General features: G+C 53.5%; 1 protein-coding gene across 1 annotated transcript in view; it reads right to left on the bottom strand.

The window, feature by feature from the left end:
• The window catches only part of MXRA7 (matrix remodeling associated 7), a 49,077-nt gene extending 28,480 nt beyond the window's left edge, over window positions 1-20,597 (bottom strand). Inside the window, exon 1 of the mRNA XM_077833806.1 lies at window positions 20,062-20,597. Within this exon, the coding sequence (XP_077689932.1) occupies window positions 20,062-20,556 (495 nt within the window). The 5' untranslated portion in view covers window positions 20,557-20,597. The remainder of the gene's footprint in view (window positions 1-20,061) is intronic.
• Window positions 20,598-20,829: the final 232 nt, after the last annotated feature.

The following is a 20,829-nucleotide window of genomic DNA, read 5'->3' on the forward strand; positions in this document are numbered from 1 at the left end:
AAAGAGCCAGGAGAAACTGCCATGCTCAGTTAGGGAGGAAGGGGGTTGAGAAGCCGCATGGGAGAGGAGACAAGGAGAACCAAGATGGCTGGGAGGGCCGACTCGCTGAGTCACGGGCAGGCGTTGTGCAGGTGAACTCAGTCAGCAATGCAGAGATGAAAGGCAGGACAGGAGCTGCCCCCTTGCAGAACAGGCCAGTGGAGTTTCTCAGCACAGTTTTATAATAAACATCAGGAATTTGGGATGTAGCCCAGAGCCCAGGACCGGGCACGTTATGTCATCAGCGGGGAATGAGCATTATTCACGGCCATTTGGGCTCCTCTTGCACCTCCGGTCCCTGGGTCGTGGACAGCCCACACGCCCATCATCTCTCACACATTCTACCACAGCTATTTTGGTCCACACTTCCAAAAATGGAAGCTCCCTTTCACTCTCCATTCATCTCTTCCCAGGCCAGCATGGTTGGGGGCGGAGCGATGGATGGGGGAGCCCACAGAGCCCTTTCTTTTATGAACAGTGGTGGAAAGAATGTCAGCAGCATTGCCGGGAGGGCAACTCGGCTCAGGTGCTGAGCCTTAGGCTGGCACTGGCATAAGCCAGCTGGCTAGCACTGCCCTGGGACTCCTGGGAGCAGTTCCTTCGCAAAGTCACACTCTCTCAGTTAGCAATGAAGCTGCAGAGGTGCCTAGGAGGAGCTCCCCATGCCTGTGTGCAGATGGGCATATTTTTGGGAAGGGATAGTAGGTGGGGAGAGAAGCAGGCTCAGTGGTCAGATTTCCAGGTAGTCCTTGGGAGCTCCCCCTGGCCTGTGTTGCACAGGAGGGCACCAACAGTGTGGAAAATCCTCTCAACCAGGAGCTGTGGGTCCCACCAAGCCCGGCAGGACATCCTGAGGCTCTGGGTCCCGCCAGAGTCTGTAGTCCCATAACTCCTCATGCAGAAGAATTTCTCAGCTCCAGTACAGGGGAAGAATTATCTACAGCAGGGAACAATGAGAGTTTTTGAATCCAGCCCAGCATCCTTAGAACCGGCAGCAGACCAACTCAGGCTCCCATTAGGAAGAGGGTAATACCCATCTGAGCACAGCCCCATCCCTCCCTCTCTGCATGCTGGGGTGCAACGTTATCCTGCGTGAACTGCGTTGAGCCAGAAGTGAGAGCTCCCATCTGTCAGCATCAGGAAACCCCAAACCTGGGAAGTGCATGGTGCTGTACACGGGGAGGGTTAGAAGGGACTACAAGGGTCCTCTAGTCTACCCCCCAGGGTCTTATCCTGGCTACTCATTTTGTCCATTTCAACCTTTCCACGCCCACTCTTGATTCCCTGCCACTCACTACACACCTTAGCTGAGCCAGCCCCCCCTCCTATCTCCAAGATCCCCCCACTCTCACACCACAGGGGCAACTCCAGAATAAATACAGACTGTGGGCAGTGGAGTGATTATTCCGGAATAAAGAATTATTTTTGGACTCTGGAACATGCCAGGGCATTTTTACTAACACATGCAATTCTACACTTGCATTCAAGGCATGACCGCACATGTACAGGGCCTGTGAGGTCATGCTGCATGGAGGATCCCAAAATGACATCCTCTGTGCAAGTTCAGGGCCCAGATGGAATCATCCTGTGAGCACAGCTGGTCAGGAAGACGTATTCAGGGCTCACATGGGCACATAGTGCATGTGTTGCGTACACAGACGGCACCCCACTGTTTGGAATGCAGCGCCCACATGGGAATGGTTATGCCCATCAGTTTCCCCGTGTAGACAAGCCCTTACCCACCCCAGGTAGAGGGCAGCCAGCCAGGAAGCAAACATTAACTCAGCTCCTCCGCGGGTGCAGCTCCATGGGAGTCAGGAGAGCTACGGTAGCTTACAGCAGCCGAGGATGTGGCCTGACGGTTTTCATGGCCACCACTGTGCTTCGGAAATTATTCTGCGCCTCTGACAGCAAATCCGCTACCCTTGGACTCCTGGGTGCACTTCGGATTGACAGGACAGGCTTCTTAACCCACTTCCATAGCTAGATCTGTGACCCAGTTCAAGGGCCTTGGTGCTTTGCATTACTTGCCAACTCATTAATGTGGGGAAGAGACCTCTGCCGGATAGCAGAGCCATTGGCCTGTGCGCAGTCTATAAGCAGCGACTCTATACCCCGAAGCCTCGCTCCTCTTTATGAAGTAGTTGGCATCTCTGTGCAGCCAAGAACCTCCCAGCTTTTAATCACCCAACCACGTGGGCTTTGCCCCCCTGCAGCTGGCATTAGCTTGGAACAATACGTGACTCGGGTAGCATGGCTCTCTCATGTCAGCGCAGTTACCATGGTTCACAGGCAGCCCCAGCAGCAACCCTGCCGCCAGGCCCGGGCCCACCCAGAACTTGGTTCACTGTGCTCGAATGGACTTTTCAGAAGAGCCCTAAAGGGAGGGCAATCCCACACTCCCACCCCTCTTGGGATTGCCTCTGCCCATTTCTAAAGCTGTCGTCATGGTGACGTGGACTCTTATTTGGATACACACAGGCCTGATCACAAAAGCGCGAGAGATGCTGCAGCATCTGGACTGTTGTGGCAAACCCCAATAAAGCGAGCCCATGGCAGAGAGAGCCCGTGGGCACGTCTAACTAACCAACCCTTGGAGTTACCAGCCTTTGTATTAGACAGGTAAACCCCATAACGGACTTGCAGATCCACCCGCCCACCCCGCTGCTCCATTTCTGGGCCTCTCCTGAGCACAGACTGACCTTCAAGCTCAGAGGCAACACGTGGGGGAGGAGGCACGTGGGGTCACATGTCCCCCCACCCCCCCCAGATTTCTGCCAGGGTTTGTATGCCCTGCCCTGAACCCTGCTACATACCATCAGAACCTTGAAATTGTGCCCCCCCACCTCCCCATCAACAGTCATGCGTCGTCTCTGTTTCACTGGTGAATACCAAGCTGAGACCTAAAAAGCTTGATTCACTTGTGACCCAAGCCAGAATTTGGACCCAGGTAATGCAAGGAGCCAAACGAACCTACAGTCAAGAGTTTTTCAACGGCATGAACAAAGGCGGGTCCAAGCTAAAAGGACTGGCTCCTAAGGGCCCATGAAAGCAGCTGGAAGTATACCTAAGGCAAAGGCATCACGGCTGTTCCAAGGCTTGGCCTGTCTAGATTTCCTGGCAGGGTGATAAGAACCACTCCCCTAGATGCCAGTGCACTGAGTCTTGGCTAGCAGGCTGCAGGAGGAGTTTGGAGAGGAGAGGCACGCAGCCTCTTACCCAGTCAGCACTTGCAGGGTCTGTGTGACAGACTCGCCTCCCCTGGACAGCTGCTCATTCCAGAGGGTCTTTGCAGCCCTTCAGCCACCTGCCAACGTGCCCAGCCTGGTACAGAGCTCAGTGCTGCCTGTTTGCTGAGAGCCCTGCCAGCTTCGGAAGTGGAGCTGCGCAGCCATTTGTTTAAATCCTGCCCAGCCCTATTTCCTACCTGCCCCGCCAACCCTTCACGCCACAAACTCTTCTCCCTGACTTTGACAGTACTGCACCTAGCAGAGAGCCGATGCTAACACAGGGGAAGGGATACAGAGCCACTGTGTCCAATTTGCTTCACAACAGGCAGGACCAGGCCAAGACCTGCAGCACCCTCCCAGCTGCTGGCTAGAAGAGAGGCTCACAAAGGTGTCAGCGTTGGGATGGGAGGGGATAACGGGGATGTGTCCCCATCCGCCCTCCCCACGCCTCTCTCAGGGAGTTTGGTATGAGCACTCCCTGCCTCTGAGGAGACATGCCAACATGCCGAGTGAGAGCTACAGTCCCCAGCTAGGGGTGGGGGGGAATACCGGGGGAGAGCATCTCAAGCCACCGGAGCAACAGCTCTCCCCTTCGCACTGTGTAGCCCCTGTGACAAGATGGGAGGCAGGGAGAGGGGGATACTGGCAGCTGAAGGGGCTCGGGAAGTGCAGCTTGTAGCCCCACATGGAGAGGGGAGCTCCATGACAGATGGGACTCAGTGACAGAGGCCTGAGGACACTCCTACTGCCCCAGGAGGGTATGGGGAGTGCATGGAGGCCTTCAGGGAAGGGGAACAAAGCCAGTAGATAGGGCAGAGGGGGGGGGTTAGTGAGGCGAAAGTGGGAGTAGCTGGTGGGTTTGGTGCCCTTCCTTGCTGCCCCAAAGTGCTTACAATCTAAATGGACAAGACCACAGGGTGGAAGAAAGGGAGGATTATGATCCCCCTATACAGGTGGGGAATTGAGGCACAGAGTGGCTAAGTGACTTGCCCAAGGTCACGCAGGGAGTCAGAGACATTACAGGACTGCTCCACGTCCATAGGGATGTAAATAGTTAGCTGACAGAGAAGGGACCAGCAGATGGTGCACTATAATATCTGGCACAGCTCCTGGGTTTTTGCAGGACGAATGAAACTGGTTGTTGTTATGCTCCAACAGCAGCTTTGGCTTACTTTGTGCAGCTCTTGACACTGAGCTTTTAACCTGCCAGGAACTGAACCGAGAGCTCCTGAATCCCAGTGTAGAATAATCAGCTCATGAAAAGGGTTCCCTCCAGACCCCATTCACTTCCCAAAGTGTGAAATAGAGGGATGGGGCTTCACCCTGCTTTCAGAGCGGGCGGCTGCCCGGCCTGGACACTGCAGATGCAGACGGGGTTTGGTTTTTAACCCCAGCCGAGCCCTGAGTGTGACTGAGGCTCCAGGACCTGCGGAAGCCGAACCAACTGCAGCAGCTCCGGCAGGCAGCCAGCCCAGCCAGCCCAGGCTCTGCGCGAAGCTGGGCCCTGAGCTCTGCCCAGTTGGAAAGCGGCCAGGGGGAGGTGCAGGGAGACATTTTAGGGACATCAGGGCAAGCTGCCCCTCCAAGCAAAGGGAGCATTAGAGTTGGGAGAAGGGGACGCATCAGCTGGCAGCAGAATCCGAAGCACCCTGGCTAGGTGAGCCCATAAACCCTGTGCTCTCCTGGCCTCTCCTCTCCCCACAATTCGCTGGCTGCATCAACAAGCACAGGCTCCTAGGGAGGACACCTCCCCGCAGTGAAAAGTCCTGCTTGCCTTAGGGAGGCAGGACACAGCGATAATTATCTGGGAGCATCTGGAGGACAGTTACACATGCAGTTCGGGCCAGCTGCTGTAACAGACAAAGATCACGTCACTGCAGGCTTAACGACAGACCTCATTATGCAGCAGCTGCCCAGTGCCAGAGACATAGTTCAGCCACCCTGGCCGATGCAGCCCTCAGTGACCCCTGCCTGCTCCTGCTACCTCTGCCATACCTGGCCCATTCTACAGCACCTCCCCTGCTGGTGCCTCCAAGCAAAAACACTGCAGTGAAATGCCTTCTCTTTCAGAGTCTCTGAACACTTTGCAGACAGTCACACCTCACAGCACACATGGGAGGGGTGGGAGTTATGACGACACCCCAGGAGACAGGCACAGAGAGGTTAAGTCACCCACCTGAGGTCACAGAGTGTCAGCTTTCCAGCTGGGAACAAAACCCAGCATCCTGACTCCCAGCATCACCGCAAAACAAGGCCACTTTCCAACACAACCCTCCAAAAACAAAAGGGTAGCATAGCATGCTTCCAAAGGCAGTCTTGCTAACCCCAAACGTGAAAAATACTCTCAATCAGGCACCCCCAAAACCACAAGGTTGGCTTAAAAATCATGAGATTTACAAATAATAACAAAAATAACCAAAATTATTTGTTATTTGCCTTCTGGTGTTTGAACCTTTAGGATGAACTTAGGTCATCCGAGCTTGAAACTTCCTTTCCTGGAATTTTTTAAATAACAGCTGAGCGTCTCATGTATTCACATGACTCCAGCAGCTGGGGCTTTAAGAAAAACACCAATTATTATGAGATTTGCAATCAAATCCCAAGAATGCTGCAATGCTGAAAAAAGTTAAGAGCTTGGCCTTTAACTGAATTAAGAACAGGCAGGATGGTCCAGAGGTGGTAGCTAGGCTGTCCTGCGTTCTAGTCCTGGCTCTGCCAGTCTGGGGCCTTGAAGTCTGCTAGGGACTTTGCTATTGATCTGATGTGGAAGACAGTTAGGATACATGATAGGTGGCAGTGTAAAACCTTAAGATAGACAAGTCACACCACCTCCTGCCTCAGTTTCCCTACCTGTAAAATCAGGATAACAATAGCGATCTACCCACCTCCCACTCGTGGTGAGACTGACTTAATACCTGTAGAGTGCTTTGAATGCACCCAACTGTTAATGATTAGCCCACTCAAAGTCCTAACCCCTGGACCAGGAAGTGAGAGAGAGAGGAAATGGGAAGGATCAGAAAAAGAGACTGTCAGGAGGGAGGCCCAGCTCACTCTCTGCTATACAAGTCTGTCCCCTCACTCCACCCCCCACCCATTGGCAAAGTCATATCATAATCTGTTTTTAAACTCAATGCTGGACAATGCAAGCCATTACCTCACCTCTTCCCATTTCCTCTGTGCAGCCCAAACCCTCCCTGCGAGGAGCTCCCTCAAGCCCAAGTTTCCCCTCCCTTTAGCAAAGGGGGCAACCGAAATCTGGCCAAGTGGGCTGGTGCGTCTAGCTGCCCTTCGTTGTTGGGAGGCGAAGCTTCAGTTTCCCCAGAGTGGCTGGGGCAGAACAGCGTGTCTCTTACCCCGGCAGGAGGAGGGAGGAGCGAGTAGCCAGCCTCCAGGAGAGGGGAGGGAAAGCGTGTGCTTTGGAATAACTACCCAGGCCCCACGCAGACGTGAGTAACACATTGCCATTTATGGCTGCACTTTCTGATCCAAGCCTGATGCAAGACATTGCAAGAGTGAGAAAGAAAGGGGCAGAGAGGAGAGGGAATAAAAAAGAAGAGCCGAGAGAAAAGGGGGAAAGAAGGGACTTCTTCTCTGCAGAGTTTGGCCTAGCAGATGGTCACCACACAGAACATCCCCTCTGACCCAAATCACACCACTCAGCCTCGTTTGTGCATCTAGGAAAGCAGCTGCTACAGCATAAAACCTCCTTGCTCCCCCATGAAATAATCCTGGCCAGTGAGGCTTTGAGGGGCCAAGAAAGGACATGCCATGCGAGCCACCTCAGGCCTGGCTGCAATTCAGTGTATAAATGCCCCCTCCACCCCTTCCCCATCACCAGCTCAGCGCTGCCCCCGTCCCAAGCCCATGTAGCTGGGGAGTTCCAGTTCTCCCATGCACCAAGAAACAGCTGCAGAAGCAAGTGGGCAGCTGCCTCGGGCAGGGAACCCCACTGGGGCTATGGGGCAATATTCTTCCCTTCTAGCCCATAGGGAGGCATCAAATTCTGCCTTGCCCAGTCCAATTGTGCCCTGCCAGGCAAAAATATACATGTATCCATCGGCTGGGTGAAAAGGCTGGTGTGGCGGTGGAGAGGTCATGGCGGGGGAGTTTCTGAGGGGATGAGGGTAGAGGACAGAATGAGGAGAGGCAGGTCCTCGGTGCCCTGGACCCGTTTCACATCCCGATTTGCAAGTGACCCAGCCACTCCGCCCCACATCCCATCTCCAGCCACTCTTCTCCTCCACAGGCTCAGCCGAGCCTCCAACTAGGCTCCACCAGCAGCTCCCATAGCTGTGAGCTATGGGAGCATTCTGGGACTAGGCATGCAACTGAGCTCCCCCCCCGCAGCCCCCTGAGAGTGCTGGGGAATGCACCCCCCCACACACACCCCTTTAGCAGGCAGCCCTGAAAGCTGGGAATCAGCTGCTGGCACCACCAGGACACTCAAACAGCTCCTGTGTTAGGCGTATGTACTGAGAAGAGGGGGAAGACACGGGGTGGGGGATGTGCTTTTGGGTAAGTCAATCATGTGCATTAGAGGGTGAAGGGACTGGGCAAAGCTACCCTCCAGTTGGGAGCAGGTGGGAGAAAGGTACCAACACTAGCTCACACCCCTGGCATGGAGACCCAGCACTGCAGGCCTCTCCCCAGGCAGGGCTCAGCCAAATAGTCATCTGGTTCCAGCAGACGAAAGCACGAGGACTCCATGATTCCATGCAATGAAACACGTTGCCGGCTGCAGCTTGGCTCTTCAAAGTGGAAATCCCAGACATGGCTGGAGAGTGGGTGAATTTGAGCGTTTGAGGGGAGCAGGGCCTCTCGGGCCAGGGGCTGAGTGGCTGTTTTGGACAGGGCAGCGTTCTTGAGCCTGGCACTTTCCAAACCTGGCCCGGGGGAGCTGTCAATTATTTCAGAGGGGGAAGCAGCAGTGCAGATAGCTCCCCTGCCTGCCAAAGCTATTCACAGCTGTGGTGGCATGAGATGGAGTCGAGGACCACCAGGGAGTCAGAAGGGCAAGGTCAGCCAGCTCTCCTGCTGCACCGGCCATTCCCTTCGGCCAAGACAGCACTTTGCTGTGGCTAGATCCTGAGGTAATGGAGGGCGGAGAGTTGGGCCGGGCCGTACATAGCGGTGGTCGACACTATGACTGGATGTCTCTTTTCCGCCTCTCATTTCTAGGATCACGAGACCAGAGCTGTGTGAAGCCCAGACCTGGGGACCTAGACCATCTTGTGAGCCACATTCGGTTCTGCTGTGGGTGAGAGACAGGGGGCAGAGGCACTGGCTGGCCCCTGGCGACTGAGGAGTTAATCCTCAGTTCAGTCACCCCTTCCCCTTGCCCAAGTGCTCAAAGGAAGGGCAATGAAGTGGGGCTTAGGGTGCCAACAAATACCTTTGGGAAGGAGGCAGGAGCCATGTTGGGGGTTGAGCTCTAAGCCAGGGTGGTTTTGAATTGATCTATTTTTGCTTCCCTGTTACAGACATTCCTGTGGTGGAAGAGCCCTGCCAGTGGCCTCCCCATCCTGCGAGTCCTTCCCGCAGCAGCCGGGGGAAGCCAGGCGCTCATTGTGCTGCCTCTCTGAGATTTAGACTTGAAAGCTGGCGAGAACCTCCCTGCCTTTAGCGGGCTTGACCCTCTCTGAAGAGCAAATCCCTCCATGGCTGGGTGACCTAGCCCACCTCCCACCTACCCGCTGGCAACTAGGTTTAATAAAACTTTCCTAGGGAGAGTCCAACTGCCCGGATGGATTGTTGTTCCTTTGCACCCCCAATCCTCAATAGCCTCCATGCCCCCCTAAGGCCTTATCTGTGTTAGCACTTTCCCCTGGGACTGTCATACTGCTGGTAGGAACGTTGGGAGTGCTAGTGTAGACCAGCTGCCGGCATTTTAACCCTGGGGTCATGCAGACCAGCTCTGGACAGGGGGGCTAAACCCCAGCAGCTGGTCTGTCCTAGCCCCCCGGCTCACACAGGTGGGGCAGCACCAGGACTAAAATGCTAGTCTAGATAAAGCCCAGATAGGGCTGTAGCCAATCTGCTTTGTAAATCACTTGCTTAAACCACTGGTCCAGCTGACCTCTCCTGCCCTGCTCCCCAGCTCAGCTAGCAACACCACCAGCAATCTCCCCTTCTCCCCTGTGCCATGTGTCCACGACGCATTTCCCTGCCTTTGAGAGCCTTTTCCTCCAGGACAACTGGCTCAGCCTCTCCCCTCCTTGCCTGCCGGTTACTGCCATTGAGCCGCTGCAGCCTGCCAGCCAAGGGGCTTGTGCTCACAGCGAAGGTGCATCCTGAACTGGCCAAAGGGGCAGGTCCACCCAGGAGAGACTCCATGGCTCAGCACAGAAGGCACTTCTTAGGCTTGTCTCGTTTTTTAGCACTGAACTCTCTGCACACACCGTTCCCCCAGGGCAGACTGGGAACCCTGGGGAACACGGCTCTCAGGAGCTAGTCACATGCCCTGCCGGCTGCGCCTGAGACCCCTGCAGCATCCCAGATGGGGAATTATCGCCAAGGCAGCACCAAGCCCAGGCAGCTCCTTTACAGTCAGATTTCTGGCTGCGCGAATCTCAAGTTATTTATTCCCCTCCCTGCCCGAGGTCTCCGATCTCCCTTGTGAGCTGTGACAGAAGGGCTGCGTCGCAATCAGACTCCTCTGTCTCCTTGGGATGTCTTGTGTCTGTCAGCACCAGGCCCCTGGCTACATTCGCCCTGCAATTCGCTAAGTCAGTGTAGTCACAGGTTGGCCGGCCGGCCCTAACACCTCCCAACCGTGTTTAAGAAACCAAAGGAGGCTGTGTCTCTAGCGGTTAGAGGGCAGGACTAACCGGTCAGGACTCTAGCAGTTAGAGGGCAGGGAGTCAGCGGGTTCTAGTCCCCCACTGTGTGACCGTGGGCAAGTCACGGCACCTTGATGTGCCTCAGTTTCCCCACCTGTAAAGCTGGGATAAACCTCACCCACTGATTTAAAAGCACTCGATGATTTTTGGATGAAAGGGGCTGTAAGTGCAAAGTATATCCTCCTCTTCCAGGGAAATCCGCAATTGCTATGGTCAACCTGGATTCAAAAGCTTAGCAAGTGGCTAGCAACAAAATTGAATTGGGGAGGGGAGGGGAGTAGTTATACACCCTGGCCCAGTGGAGTAGTTATACAGTAGTCTCATGAACTGGCTAGTGTCTGTGAACCACTGCCCTCTACTGGATGGAATCAGAACGGTCTGACGGGGCATCATAGACCCTATACTGCTAATGAAGATTTTCCTTTAGCCTCAGCAGACTGGGCCTGTGCTTCTTAGAGCAGGAGGATCAGAGTTTTACCCCCACAGCTGCCTCCAGGAAGTTCAAAGTGGCTACAGTGAACAACACAGTAACAGCTCTAGAGTCCCCAGAACTGGCACCTCCTCAGAAACACACCCCAGATTTGGGGGAAGACAGGGACATGAGAAAGAGAAAGTGATAGACACATACAAAGGGGAGATAACATTCAGGTCCCGCTTGTGTCCCAAACTTCTGATTTGGAATCCTACAGGAAAAGGCTGAACGTGGTTTTCATAAGCAGCCCATACCAGGCCAGGCAGAATCAGGAGCATGGGATGGAAGGGCAGACACCACACTCCTGCAGCAGCATTCGACGAACCCAAATCTACCCCAAAAGAGCTGCTGATAGCCACTTAAAGCCTGTCTCATGAGACATTATGACAAGGCGAGATCTCATCCCCACAGGTACTGGGGAAGGGAGGAGCATGGCAAGAGCTGGTATTCATGGGATGAATTGGTTACTTCCCAGTGCGGGGGAGGCTGCTGGGTTAATCTCTGTCTGTAGCAGGACAATCATATTTTTAAACATACCAGAGGTCAGAGGTATCCAGAGCCCTTGGATAAGTACTTTGCAGTTTTTATTTTCTTTGGATTCGCATGAAACATTGCAATGCATTGTGGATCAGAGCATGCACATAGTAATAAAGATGCTGGCATGATGCACGCTATGGGGTGGGGGAGAAGGCCTTGCAAAACCTCACTTCACAAGGGAAGGGATTTTCACAGGCAGACAAAATCTCTTTAGTGCTTTTACTATCCTTGTGGTAGCATCTGGACAAGTGCATTTTGTGCCTGAGCGGATATGTTTCCATGCTGATTTTGCAAAGCTGCTGTGACTTCGGCCCCAATCCTGCAGGCTGAACTGAGGGGCTCCACATAGGGCACAGATCAGCTTGCAGGACTGAGGCTTGAACCCAGCAGCAGCTGGATTTCCCCATCACACTGAAACTCTGCTCCCTCCTTACAGTTTCTCTCCACCTCTCTCCCTTTGCCCTGTTCAAATCCTGGTCTTAGCTTCCCAAGTGGCTATTCACAAGAGCTACCCCATGCTCAGCTGATGCCAGGGGTAACCATCACGGCCTCCCAGCCACCCACACAGCAGAGCCATCAGAGCAGCTCAGCTAATATCCGCCCCCAGCCATAAATTAGGGCCTTGTCTGCCTGCAAAGTGATACCCCAGGTGGGAGGCCCACTGACTCGGCAGGGGAAGTATCAGTTTATCTGGAGAAGAAGGCCAGCATTGTCTTAGCACAGTTCACCTTCCACGTGGCCTGCCCTCTCACAGCCTGGGCTCCCTGCAAGAAGCCCAAGGCTGCTCACTGCTCTGCAGTCTTAGTGCCATTGTTTGCTCCGGCCGACAGGCGGTTTCTAGTGCAAGGCGCTTGGATCTGGTGGTTAACCCTCTACAGGACGAGCTTGATCCAAAGCCCACTGAAGTCACTGGAAAAAACCTTCCCTTGACTTCAGTGGGCTGTGGATAAAGCACTGGGTGGGCTGGAGATCACTGAGCCCACCCTCACCCAGAGGTACCCAGGAAAGGAGATTGTTTACCTTCCCCATATCTGTAACCGCAGGAGATCTCTGTCCTGTGATGGCTCCTACCCAGAGACATTCAGACACCCTCTCTGCTGCTTCATGGAAAACAACCCCTTTAAAAGGCTGTTCTGCCAGGGTTGTCTGTCTCCCCCCCACCCACACCTCTTCCCTATTTTGGTTTTTGTTACCAGGGCTGCTCACACAGGAAAATTGAAAAGGGCAGTTTTTCTGGGAGGACCAGGGCTTTGTAACATTTCTCTCTCACCTCGGACAACAGCCCTGAGGCTTTCCTTAGAACAGACAGCAGGGGAGGAGCATTCCCTAGTGACTAGGGCACTGGATTGGGAGTCAGGAGACCTGGGCTTTATTCCCATCTTTGCCACCAGACCTGCTGGGTGAAATTGGGCAACTGACTTCCTGTCTCAGCCTCTGTTTCCCCTCCCACCCTTTGTCTATTTGGATTATGAGCTCTCCAGGGCAGGAACTCTCTCTTGGTAGGTGTTTTGTACAGTGCCTGGTACTGTAATAAGAATAGAATTGGGATTTTCAGATTAAGTTTCTCACAGGAACCAGACTGGTCAATTTCAAAGATGGCTTGGTCTGGTTCTCACACTCAGAAAGAACTCATGATATAAACTCATCTTGTGTTAATGGAGCTGACAGCATGACCAGGGGGTGTTTATCGGAGAGCAGACGATTAGACACCAATCAAAAATCAAGTACTTTGGCAGGATCAGTTTTTAATCAAAGGAAGGGGGAAATGTTACTGGTGATTAAAGAAGTCAGGACTCCTGGGTTCTCTTCCCCGGCTGTGCCGCTCGCTTGCTTTGTGAGCTCAGGCAAGTCACTTCACCTCAGTCTTTGGTGTCCCCATCTGTGAAATGAGTCTGAATCCTTACCTGTTTCATAGGTTGGTTGCAAAAATGAATATGTTCATAACATGCTTTGAGATCCTTCCACAAAGGTGCTAGGGGGGTGCTGAGCATTCTATTCACCTGGGGCCGAATCCTGAAAAGTGCTGAGTACTGCACATTGCCATTGACCTCAGTAGGAGTCGAGGATGTTCAGCACCTTACAGGACGGGGCAGCTTGTAAGAATCTGCTTTAGAACAGAGCCATTTTGCTCCCCCACTTCCAATACGCCCCAGTTCTCAGGATCCTGCCAGCAAAGCAGATTATGACAGCCAAAATGATAAAAGCACTTGGAGCAGTTATCTGCACTGCTGGCGAGGATCTGATCCCTTTTGTTCACTCAGTGCTGGCCTCAGCTTCTCTGTTAGGATCTTCCCAAGGAAGCTGGGCCAGAGCCTGGACGTTTTCACACCCGCAGCTGGAAGCACCTGGAGAAGGCAACATCAGGAAGCGCTCAGACACTGAGCTCACTTTTGAAACAACACATGGACAAACTCTGTAATTAACTTCAAGTCATTAGAAGGAGAGGGAGATTCTCACAGGCAAGGGGTGTCCGGTAGCAAGGGCCCTGGTTTGGTTGTCAGGGAACCTGGGTTCTGTTCCCAGATCTGCCACTGAGCTAGTCACTGCACCTCTTACCCAGCTTTCTGCGGGATAGGAATACCTCTCCCCAACCCTTCTTTCCAAAGCACTTTGAGATCTAGGGCTGGAGAGTGCCCTGTAAAGCCCTAATACCTTTTGAATGTCTGTTCCTTTCCACTAGCATTAACCAAGATGATGTCTGTAAGGGGCATTTGTGTGGAAAGGATGAGCGTGGCCTTTTGTTAGCAATAAGCTACCCCGGGCCTTGTCTCATCTTCTCTTTGCTAGGAGGCAGCTCCCCTCTTGTCTGACCCATGACAGTTATTGGCCAGGCGCTAGATCCCATTTAAAACTGCTTCCACGTCAAGGCTTTGCAGCATGACAAGCAGCTGGGAAGCTTGAACTGCTTCTGAAACAGCCCAAGTCGGCTCACCCGGCAGTAAGGCACTAAGACGCAAGCTTCTCTGGCCACCTGGCCTCTGCACCGACTCACCCTGCGTCAGGGCCAGCAAGAGCAGAGGTCGGGAGAGCCCATGCTGTGTGTTCGCCCCTCATCCCGTAGAAGAGGAATCACCACATTCCATCCTACTAGACTATGTAGATCAAAACAAGTGAAAAAAAATACAAGCCAGGCAGACTTGGTATCCTTTGGGGGAGGGAGAAAAGATCTTTGTCATACCCTTCATATGATATCAAAGCACTTTACAGACATTAGCTAAGCCTTCGGCCCCACCCATGGGGGTGCTGTATTGGAGTCATATCACAAAAGGGGAAATGGAGGCACAGAACTCCTAAGGGGCTTCCACAAGTTCACACAGTAAGCAAACAAGCAGCGGAGGCAGGCACAGAACCCAGGAGTCCTGGTGCCCAGTTCCACTGCTCTAGCCAAGAGACCATACATCATCTCGGTACACTGAAGAGTAACAGACTCTGAAGCAAGAGAAAGTGGGTGAGGTAATCTCTTTTACTGGACCAGCTTCTTCCAGTAAAAGATATACTACCACACCCACCTTGTCTCTCTATTATCCTGGGGCCAACAAGGCTACCCCACCGCTGCGTACAACTCGGAAGCTGTCGGAGGAAGAGGAGCAGAGAAAGTTACACAGACACTGCTGGTTGGCAGTGCTAAGGGAAAGGTCAGCCTGCCATGAGCATATACTAGGGAAAATAATCGGAGACAGCAGAATTCATGACCCCAGCCAGTCAGCACAAAAGATTAAGACACACCAGTGCTGCTTGCTCAGAAAAGCATTTCTCCCTCAATGTTCTGGTTGATTGGTTAATGGCTGCAGTGAAATCGGACCACTCCGAGGCAGTACATCTGCTGAGGAAGGGAAGAAACCCACGCTGGCACTGCAGAACACCCCCCGCCCCCCAGTCTGATGTATTGATTCATTTATAAAGCTCTCAGCCCGTATAGCAAACCCCTGCCATTGCTACGGAACAGACAGCCCAGCCGACTGCGTCTGGGAATCTTGTGTGCGGAGTCGTTTGGGGGACTGCAGTTTTCCAGATTAGATTAGACCCACTGAACAGGACATATTTGTACCAGCCCCAGAAGTTGTCTAGAAGATGGCTGCAGCTAGGATGTTGGACCTGAATCTAGAATCTACTGAGGGTCAGAGACAGCTCCATACCCCCGAGTCTAACCTTGGTGCTGTCTGGATAGCACCAGCTTAGCTCAGCTCCATTCTACTTCTTTTGTCCCCCTGCCCATTCCTGGGGCACCTTTCGCATCTACTAAAATACTCTAGCATACGCAGAAGTTATGGGGCACATGATTGCCTAGTGCTGCCCCAAACACATTCTGTAACAACAAACACAATCAAGAACTGCCATCTCCCCACTCGCACCTCCTCTCTCGGCCCCTCTCCTCCAGGGGCGCAGGGTGAGGTTATCAGCCCAAGGACAGGGAGAGCTCTCACACTCCAGACAGTCTGCTGATGGGAGAATCAGCATGAGGCCAGTCGCTGGCAAAGTCACACCCCAGCTTTGGGGTATTCGGCATGTTCTGAAAATTCCTCTGAGAGAGGGGGCGTGGGGAGAGCTAAATACCTTCCCCCAAGACAGAGACCCTGTCGTTTTTACAGTAGCCAGAGAAAGATGCCTCTCCGTCTAGGTGAGCAGCTGCCAAGAAGTACAGTGATGGGGCATTAGCGGTTTGGTATTAAGTCCCCGCCACCCCTTCCCTACACATGCACACCCACTCCCCTTTGGGATGGCACATCATCTTCCCTCTGCTCTACTGTCCTGAATCAGATTGTTTAGCTAGTGCACTTGTTGTAAAACTAAACGCCCTACTCAGAGGAGTCCTAGCACAAGCTAGATCTCTCTCTCTCTCTCCCCCACACTCACTCACTCAGCACCGAAAAATGTCCCCCTCCCACCCTCTCCATCCACAGGCTTAGGTCCACCAGAGAGAGGCTGTTTGGAGCGTGACCTGAATGAAGTCATTCTTCTCAGGGGAAAAAAAAAATGCCTTGCATGGCAGAGAAGACCTATTTTAACTCACTTTGGGAACCTGGGGGTTTAGGAGGGGAAAGAGGGTGATGGAGGGAAGGAGGCATAGCCCAGGAGCGTGCTGGTCAGGGACCAGGGTGGGCAGGGAGAGGAGAAAGGGGCACAGCAGGGAACCAAGCTATTGCCCCAAGTTTGTTTCCCTTGGGAGTTTGCAAGCCACAGAACTGGGCTCTGCTCTTGGGGGCAGTCAGGGCTGGCCTGGGGCAGGGTTCCTGGTGGCACAGAGCAGTTTCCCTCACCCTGTTCTGTCAAAGGAAGCGTTGCAGTGAGTCCATGCCCTGGTTAAGTGCCAGGCAGGGTCAGTGTCCCAGCTGCGCTCCTCTAACTGATTAGTCATCAAGATGGGCTCTTTTGGGGAGCTAAGTGCACCAGCCTTCAAGCAGCACAGCAAGCTGCCTGCCTGCAGGCAAGCAAGGTGGAATCACTTGTATCAGCCACCTCCCTGGCTGCCTAAAATCGCTTCAGGTCCAGCCCTCCATTGCCTTCTGCCTGCTTCATGGCCCTTCTCATGCTCTCCTCCCCCACCCCGGCACTCATCCTCTCCCACAAGCTCAACAACAGTGGCGCAGGAGCCTTCTCCTCTGCAGCAACTGCTGTTCGAAACAGACTCTCCACATCTCATCTACACACGCCGCTCCCTCTAGAGCACATCAGAGGCCAGTTTCTATGGGAGACATCTCCGGTTTATACATCACCGGACCCTAGTCCGGTGGTTCTCAACCTGTGGTCCATGGACTATGCAGACTATGCCTAATATTTCCAAAGGGGTCGGCACCTCCATTCAAAAAATTTTTAAGGGGTCCACTAATGAAAAAAGGTGGAGAATCACAACCCTAGTCCACCCACAAATGCCCCGTGCTTTATGGTCTCTCCTGTATCTGACACATACACAAGTATGCTTTGCTCCGGACATACTTTACAAGGAGACAGCCATGCCACCCTACAGACTCCTAACCTTCAACAGTGCAAGGTACTGAAGGGGTTAAACAAGATTTGGGGACACAACCCGTGTTTTAAGATGGGGTTGGGGAGAGAGGCAGAGAAACTAACTGCAGTCTGCCAACAAGCCTGTGGAGCCCAGACAGAACTGTGGAGACAACAAGCCAGCTGGGGAAGGAGATCAGACAAGCTGGTTGAGACACCTTCACTGTGGGCAGGGGTCTCATCTCATTTGCCCAGCCCCATCGCTGAGCAATGAAGAGACGCCTTCAGCTGCAATCACTCTCCTTGTGAGTAAAACCGGCAGGCTCCTATCAGTACCTCTGGAAACGTCCTGACTAGCTTCTCCGCCCACTGACCAAACCTAGCCAGGTTCTGGAGTGAACTCTGAGCAAGCTGGGGGATGGTGCAAGCCAAGATGCATGATAACGGTCACCCTGATCAAGTTACTGGTTTGAGCATGAGCATCCAACCCCAACAGAGGTTAGTTTAAAAGGATCCGAGCTGCTTTGGTTAGCAAAGCTCTGAAATAGGGACTATGTATGAGAGAGAGGATGAAGAGACCTTCAAACAAAAGCCATGCAGCAGCCATAAGCCTGGAGGGAAGCCAAGGGTGCGGATGGGAACCCTCTATAAAGTCAGAAAGAACGAGGAGTACTTGTGGCACCTTAAAGACCAACAAATGTATTAGTCTCTAAGGCTCCACAAGTACTCCTCGTTCTTTCTGCTGATACAGACTAACACTGCTACCACTCTGAAATCTATAAAGTCAGCAACTTCAACAGGATGCTGCCCGTTTCTAGCCAGAAAAGCTGGGACACATACCGGACCCTGCAGCTGACTGAGGAGTGCAGAGAAACCTGGCTAATAAGCTTTTCAACAGCAAGACTAGCGAACAGGCCAGCTCCCATCAGGGCTAGTATCTCCCCAACTTATGTCTCCAGGTATCATCCTCTTTATTCCAGAGGCAAAGTACTCCCATTATGAGACCAATGAGACGGACAATCCTCAGTGGGACAAGAGATAAGGAGGTCCTAAGGAACAACATGACCAAGCTAGAGTAGCTCGATTTTCAGAGGTGCTGCCCATGCGTAAGTCCCACTGAACTCAGGCGTTGTGAGAGCTCAGCTCCTCTGAAAGTGAGAAGCTAAGTAAAGTTGAGCATGGATGCTGCCCAGGCCCCACTACAGAGACGTTACAGATCAGGAAGAGCATGGTTAAAATATAGGCCTGCATCCGTGTGCCAAAGTCACCAAGCCTGCTTCAGTCTTCTTTCCATACTAATTAATAGGGCTTGGCAAATCATCTAGCACATTTCCATTCATAGAGCTCAAAGCACATTACGAAGCCTTAACCACACTTTACAGGTAGGGAAATGAAGGAACAGAGTGACTTGGCCAAGGTCACATAGTGAGCCAAGAATTGTAAATTCTCCAGGGCAGGGGCTGGCTCTGTTGTGTCTATTGTACCGTGGCCAGGACATTTTAAAAGTAAAACTAACAACAACAACATAACTACGCATCTCTGGCCCCCAGGCCTGTGCTCTCTCCACTGGAGCATCCTGTCTGGAGTGTGGCTTTTAAATAGACATCGCCCCCCTCCCCCAATGCATACTTTTTTTTTTTTTTTAAAAGCCACCTTTAAGCTACTCACCCAATGACCCACAGATGCAAAGTGCCTTTGAAAATAACCACCAGGCAAACCCTGGGGGAAAGCTTTTGGTAACTGCAATTCAGCAGGTTCAGGCAATTCATGTTTAAAGGAGTGTGAGAAAAGCAGCAGGCCCAGTTTACCATCCGTTGGCGACTGGCCCCCTGGAGTCCTGGCTGTGCTGGAGGAGGGATAGCAATGAAGCATGAGCTCTTCACCCACCTTGGATTGCTCATTTATTTTTTTAAACAGCCAAGATCTGGTGCGGTGGGAGGATTTACTTTTGCTGCACGCCACTGGGTGACTGCCGCACACACTGCAGATACCCAGGGCACTTTTCAGGGCTACTGGACACCGAGTCTAGAATCTGGGAGCCATCTCATGCCGAGACTGCAGGACAGAGCGTTCAAATCTCTCCTTCCTTGGCATGGGGAAGGAGGGGCACTGGAGACCACCTCACAAGGGCTCATCCCCCATATATGCAGGGCCGCAAGAAGCCAGCCTGTACCAGAGACATCTAGATAGAGGGTACAAAAAGGAGACTGGGGGGGGGGGGAGAACCCTCTGAACCCCTTCTCCTTATCTGGATTAGTGAGGCCAGTGATAGAGAGAGAGGAGCTTCACCAGCCAGATTTGCAGCCTCAGGTCAGCTCAAGCAAAGATTCATCTGGCTTGCATTCAATTTTCAGAATCTATTTTTTTTAGAAGCAATAGGGACGGGGGTCCGGGGGAAGGGCTACGAATTAAAAACCGAAATCAATGTTTCAGTGGAGCAGCGTGAAGCAGCATCCCCCCCCGCCCCCCCCCGCCCCCAGAAGCAACCAGCCTGTCATACCCCATTAGATCAGAGGAGGTGGGAAGGAGAGAGATCAAACAGATCTGAGGTTTGGGGCAGGGTGGGATGAGCTGGAGGCCACAAAGAAAAACAAAACTGGCTGGCTAGAGGCATTTCTGTGCCAAGTGCGTGAGATCCGCACAGGCCCTGCGCACAGCACTGTATGGGTGTGCCTGGCCTGCCAGGGGGTCAGGACAGACACCAGGTTTCGGGCCAACCCCAGCATTTGCTGCTGCTGTCACACACACGCAGGCAACAGCCACACAACTTCTAGGTGGGGAGCTGCACACACGCCATTCCCACAGGCAGGGCTGCTGGCCCAACGCGTACGGGGGGAGGTGCCGAGAGCCATGGAACCAGACTGTCCCCCCGTATAACAGACACCAAGCCAGGGGGTGCTGCAGCTCCCCCAGTTCCAGCACCTACCCCCACAGGGCCAGGCAGCAGGATCCAACCCAACTTCCCAAAGTCGTACAAGAAAGACAAGCTCCCCGCTCCTACCTTGCTCTCCTCCTCCTCCTCTTCTTCTTCCTCCACCGCCTCAGCAGCCTGGCGGGGGACGTTCATCTCCTGAGGGTGACCCTGCTGGTCCGCTTTTGCAGTCCTTGCTGCCACCCCCACCGCCTCCTCCTCGGGCCGCGGCTCTTCGTTCTCCGCGGCTCTCTTCGCCTTCCCCTCTTCAGCCCCAATCTCCTCCACCACGATCCTTCTCCCCTCGTCCTTCGCTCCTTCCTCGCCCTTCTCCCCCCTCGGGATCCCCTCCTCCTTCAGCGCGTCTCCCTCCTTCCCTTCCCCCTCGCCATCCTTCCTTTCCTCCCCCGGCTCGGCTGCCGCGCTGGCCCCTGCCTCCTTGCCCTGGGACCCTTCCCCCTTGGCTGGCTCGGCAGCTTTGTCCCCGTCAGCCGCTCTCAGCTTCACAAAGACCGAAGCCAGGATCACAGCCAGGACCGTGAACAGCAGCGGGACCGCCAGGTACAGATCCACGGCCACATCCATCTCTGGGCAGGAGCCGATTTGCAATGGACCCAAGGGCGTTGCTTGTTTTTTTTGGTCTGGCTCCCCTGCGCGGCTGCTGCCTGGGAACAACTGACCAGCTCTGGTTAATTTCAAGGGGCAGCGCAATCTACCCGCAGCTGTGAGCGAAATCCCGGCTCTGCTAAAGCTGGATAGGGTTTCACAACATACCCAGCAGCAGCGTCACTTCCCAGGGCCCTGCCCACCGCTGCCTTCCCACCGCGCAGGCAGCCCAAGTTAGCAGGTTTTCTCTCT

The sequence above is a fragment of the Eretmochelys imbricata genome, chromosome 14, assembly GCF_965152235.1.
Source record: "Eretmochelys imbricata isolate rEreImb1 chromosome 14, rEreImb1.hap1, whole genome shotgun sequence".
Lineage (NCBI taxonomy): Eukaryota > Metazoa > Chordata > Testudines > Cheloniidae > Eretmochelys > Eretmochelys imbricata.